The sequence below is a fragment of the Macadamia integrifolia genome, chromosome 10 (assembly GCF_013358625.1).
Source record: "Macadamia integrifolia cultivar HAES 741 chromosome 10, SCU_Mint_v3, whole genome shotgun sequence".
Classification (NCBI taxonomy): domain Eukaryota; kingdom Viridiplantae; phylum Streptophyta; class Magnoliopsida; order Proteales; family Proteaceae; genus Macadamia; species Macadamia integrifolia.
In genome coordinates, this window is record NC_056566.1 from 15134319 (window position 1) to 15140104 (window position 5786).

Below are 5786 nucleotides of genomic sequence, written 5' to 3' on the forward strand. Positions count from 1 at the left end.
TGGGAGTTTAGTGGCCTAATCCATCTAGAGCCTTATAAAGGATCCAGAGCCTTAACCCACCCCACTTCCCCCACCTGCAAATTAATCTAATGGGTTGTCTATTATACGTTGCAAGGCATAGAACCATGGTCGCACCATCATCATCATCATCATCACCCTTAGAAAGAGAGAAACAACTCTGGTTCCTCCTCTTATTGCTCCTGTTTGCCACTTCTCCTTGGGCTTCCAATTATGGTTTTCAATAAGAAGCAATGGATGAGGCTCTCCTTCAATGGAAGGCCAGCCTTTTTCGCTACCGTGTTCATAACAATTCCCAACTACTACTCCCTTCATGGACGATGATGATGATGATGATGGCAAACAGAAGCAGCAACGTCGACCCATGCAAGTGGGAGGGAATTACTTGCAATGAGGCAAGAGGACTCATCACCATAATAAACCTCTCGAGTATGGATTTACAAGGTACGCTCCATGACTTTACCTTCTCATCCTTTCCTAACCTCCTCCGTCTTGATCTCCATGATAACTCACTTTTTGGACCTATCCCACCAAGCATTGCCAACCTTCTAAAACATGTTCTTTCCCTTTAGAAATTGGAGGCTTGAGGTTTCTTACTCTCTTCACTTCATGCTTCTTTTGGAAATTTGACCAATCTAATTAATATCTTCCTTCATTACAACCAATTCTCTGGTCAACTACCCCAGGAAATCAGCAATCTTACAAAATTACAAAACTTGCATCTTGCATATAATCATTTTCATCGGTATTTACCACAACATATATTCAAAAATGCGTCACTCATACAATTTTCTGGAGCTTATAACCATTTCAAAGGCCCAAACCGAATTTAGATTACATCGATCTCAGCTACAACCAATTGTATGGTGAGGTTTCAAAGAATTGGGCAAAGTGCCTAATATAAACAAGCCTAAAAATCTCAAGAAACAAGATTTCTGGTCGAATACCACCTGAGCTTGGAGACTCAACTCAATTGCAAGGGCTTGAGCTTTCTTCAAATCTCCAGGTAGGCCAGATTCCAAAAGAAATGGGGAGGCTTAGCTCTTTACTGATACTAAAGTTGAATGATAACCATCTCACTGGCACCTTACCTGAGGATGTGGGATTGTTCTTCAAACTTCAACAGCTTGACCTCTCAATGAACAATCTAAGTGGATCTCTTCCAAATCAACTAGGGAAATGCACGAATCTTATTTACTAACAAATTTGAATCTCTCTCATAACAAGTTGTTTGGTTCCTTTCCATCTACTTTTCCCACAATGCTCAGTTTGATAACCATTGATGTATCCTACAATGAGTTAGAGGGTCCTCTACCTGATAATCAAGCCTTTTGGAATGCTACAATAGAAGCTTTCATTCACAATAAAGGTTTGTGCGGTAATGTCACAGGTTTGCGACCTTGCTTTTCTAAGCTATCCCCAAAAAAGAGTCGCAAAGTTATCCTTCTTATGATCATAACTCTCTTAGCAGTACTATTGTTTCTTCTATTTGCATTTCTTGGGTTCGGGCTTTTTCATTTTTTTCCCCAAAGAATGAGATGCATAGAGGAGAACCCAATTGCATACCAACGAGGTTTAGATATGTTTGCAATATGGAACTATGATGGGAGGATAGCATACCAAGACATCATTGAAGCAACTGAGCATTACAACCCCAAATATTGCATTGGCATGGGAAGACATTGAAGTGTTTATAAAGCAGAGTTGTCATCAGGTCAATTGGTAGCTGTTAAGAAGTTCACCTCTTCTTCAGATGGAGAGGAGATTTCTGATCAAGAAACTTTCAGAAATGAAATTCTCATGATGACTGAAGTGAGGCATCAAAACATTGTAAAATTGTGTGGTTTTTGTTCTCATGTGCGGCACTCATTTTTGGTTTATGAATATGTGGAGAGAGGAAGTTTGGCTAAGATCCTAAGCATAGAAGAAGAAGCAGCAGAATTGGATTGGACTAAAAGGTTTAATATTGTTAAAGGTGTAGCTGAGGCTTTAGCTTACTTGCATCATGATTGCTCACCCCCAATAATTCATCGAGATGTATTGAGCAAAAATATTTTGTTGGATTCAGAATTTGAGCCTCATCTCTCAGATTTCGGCATTAGTAGACTTTCAAAACCTGATTCATCCCATTGGACATCTCTTGCAGGAACATATGGATATTTTGCACCGGGTTCTCTCTCTCTCTCTCTCTCTCTCTCTCTCTCTCTCTCTCTCTCTCTCTCTCTCTCTCTCTCTCTCTCTCTCTCTCTCTCTCTCTTATTGTAAAAACTTTAAAACAAATCAGTATAGGGGTGAAAGTTTGGCCCTGATAACCCGAACCTGTCTTGGCCTGTCTTGAGCCCGAACAGGGCTTGAGCCAAGTTTTTTTGCCCTGATGGTGGGTTAGGGTTGAAAATATCCAACTCCAGGTCAGCATTGGGTTGGGCTCGAGTTGAGGCCTCAGCTCGGCCCAACCCGGCCCGAAGGTTAACCCTGAATTTTTATATTAGAATTTAGGGCTCCTATTGGTATTTCATTTTCCTATAATTTTTTAATGTATAATATATGAATGGAAAAAATAGGTCAATCAAGGTTAATTCAAACATTGTAGAAGGCAAGGTCAACTATACCCAACCTTGCCCTAATTGCCCTGCCCTGACAAGGTCAATTGGGGCAAGGTTGGTTGGTATGAACCTGACAAGGTTGGGCCTGAACACGAATCCGATAGGGTTGAGTTGGGCTTGGGTTAAATTTTGAGGACCTAAGGTTGGGTTAGGGTTTTAAGAAACCAGGCCCAACCTGACCCTGTTTCACCCCTACATCAGTACCTAGAAGCTCTTTCATCTTAGAGAATTCCCCATTAGCCGTCAAATGCCATATTATTACTCCATCTGACATAAAATAGACTACAATGTAATGAGAAATTAATATTTTTTTTAATCATTTTTATTAATTTTATTTGTTTTTTACTTATTCTGCAGAACTTGCTTACACAATAAGGATTACTGAAAAATGTGATGTTTATAGCTTTGGCATAGTCACACTAAAAGTGATAATGGGGAAGCATCCCGGAGAACTCATCTCCACTTTGCCATCGTTATCCTTTTCACCATTGCCATCTATTGAGAAAAACTTATGGTTGAAGGATATAGCTGACCAATGCATCTCACCTCCCACAAATCAAGTTGCTGAAAATAGAAATAAAAGGGTGTGAGGTAGGTTCCTTAGTGTGTAGGATGAAACTCTAGTGGACTATTACTAGGATTTCTCTAATTTCGATACATTCAAAGTTTGGAGGTCAATTGGGTACAATTCCCACATGATTGTTTACTCATGTAAGGATTCAAATTCAAACCACAACTTTCTTTCTGTGAATTCATTTAGGTTACATCTTAGGGAGACCTAAACATGTTTCTTTCCAAGCCAATGCATACTTGAAGGGAGTGGTTTCTCTATAAGCCACGTCTAGTTAGGAATTCAATTAAGAATCAATGGAACTTATGGTGGTAGCACATTGTCCCCCACCCCCATTAGAAGGAGAGAACTACTTTCAAGCCCCTTAAAGTTTAGGTAGGAATTTCACTTTCAGAGCGTAACTAAATTAAATATCCTCTCATATATTGGCACGCAACCTGTGTATACGCATTTATTTCATAATTCAATCAACACACTATGTGCTCTCCTATATGTAGTTCTAAGTTTTCGTTGATCTATTTTTGTCATTTGAGTTGGAATTTGACATGCGAGCAAAAGACTTTAAGATTTACTTGTCCACAGATTTTGGGTCTAAGAAACCTCTCTTTAATATGATTGAGACAAAGGTAGGAGGGTAATTTTAATTAGGATGGTTATCCATGTAATAATAAAATAATATTTCCAAAATTCACAAGCTAAATCTGATCCATTATTATTTTTTTTAAATCTAAATGGTTTATTCCTACTTAGAATTAGGAGAGTCCATAGTAATGCGGCACACATGCATGGGCACACACAGGATGTGTGTGAATTCAAAATGGGTGTTTGATTGATTTTAAGCCCTAAAATTTGGCACTTGGCTAATCTAAATCATGCTTTCTATCCAATGGCCGGAATAAGCATATCGTTTGTCCATGTTTTTAAATAGATGTTTTACATTTAGAAAAATAGCACACTTTCATGACAATAATAATTTGCCTTTTAATGTAGATTTATATTACCATGCACCATGTATTGAGCATCCCACATAGGAAGACTTTCTTGGTGGCCTGATATTTGTTATGTGCTAGCTAGTTTAGTTTAGTGCCAAATTTTTTGGATAAATAGACTTGTAGACCCCAAATTATTTTGCTCACGCATAAAAATTTTAACCAAAAATGAAGTTTCGTAATTGGTAAAATAGAACTTTAAAAATTGCAAACAATGGGAGACGCTACAATAGTGACTAGAATATTATAGATATGGCTTGACACATACGCGGAAGGAAGCATGCTACGATGCTAGTAGATCAAGAGTTATTTGATTGAATTAGGCATTGAAATTTGTTAAATACCTAATCAAAATAATGAATGAACATTAAAAATCTATAACAATGGGAGGTTCTATAATAGTGACCAGAATGTTATAGACATGGCTTGACATACATGTGAATGCATGCTAATAGAACAAGAGTTATTTTTAATTGAATTAAACGCTCAAATCAGGAGTTATTTAACTGAATTAGGTGCTCAAATTTGATATTTACCTAATCCAAATAATGTTCTCTCTATCTAATGCTAGTGTGCATAGCCATGTCATCTATCAATAGAACCTTCCAAACAGAACTTGAAGAGAATGGATGTTAGCCACATCAAGTCTGGAGAAGATAAGGTCTCTCCTTGTTGACCAAATCTTGTATGAGTTGGTTCTTATCCTGTCACATTGTACATTCCTTATTAGTTGCTGCTGTATATATGGTTTCCTTATCAAAGAAATCTGTTAGCTTGTATCAAGGAGAAATCATTTCCATCTCTATATATAAATCCACACTAATACGTGAATGAAAATATAGTCTTAACCACGGAAATTTCAAGTCTTTCAATGGATTTCTTTCAAGTCCATTATAGTGGATAAGACTTGGATGAGTTGACTGAAAAATTTTTGTGCCTTATAAGTTAGCTTTTTAAAACAAGCAAAATAATTAGGTCATGCTCATTAAGTGTAGATTATCAATATTTAGCTTCTTAAACTAGGAATTAATAAGGTCAAGCTCATTGAGTGTATATCATTATATTGTGACAAACTATAACATCCCAAACCCATTTGAGGGGCCCTATGACACACAATGAAAAAAAAAAAAAAAAAAAACTCAATGCCCTCACTCGGAAGTAAAATGTCATTCCTTCCAATAATCCCTATGTGATAGTTTACGTGGTGCTGAAATTTTTTATTTATATGAATCTCGAGGTTCTTTGTTTGTCTGTCAATTTTTAGTCTAATCCAAGTTTAGTAAGACGTGAAAAAAAAATTTATTGGAAGAATCAGGGACTATAGTAGGGTGTTGTGTAGACATATACATATGGAAAGATAGGTTGAATCATGATTGAAAATTTGACGTGTAACAAATCCGAAAGGTCTTTAGAACATTGATCACAATTTTCAAATCACTCTTTCATATGACAAAAATACACAAGATGTGCTGATATATTACCAATTGAAAGAGATACTAGAGTGTTTTTCTCATACTAATAAAATTTCTTGTTATAAAAGAGATAATACTCTATTTAATGATAAGTGAGCCCCATCCAATCAACTTTCATATAATTCATTAATTA

The 5786-nt window shown here is 36.8% G+C and overlaps 1 protein-coding gene across 1 annotated transcript; it reads left to right on the plus strand.

The window, feature by feature from the left end:
• Window positions 1-251: 251 nt before the first annotated feature.
• On the plus strand, window positions 252-3211 carry LOC122092241 (MDIS1-interacting receptor like kinase 2-like). Its single transcript, XM_042662576.1, has 3 exons — window positions 252-462; window positions 1721-2188; window positions 2979-3211. Exons 1-3 carry the CDS (start codon window positions 252-254, stop codon window positions 3209-3211), a joined length of 912 nt encoding a protein of 303 aa, XP_042518510.1.
• The last annotated feature ends 2575 nt before the right edge of the window (window positions 3212-5786 follow it).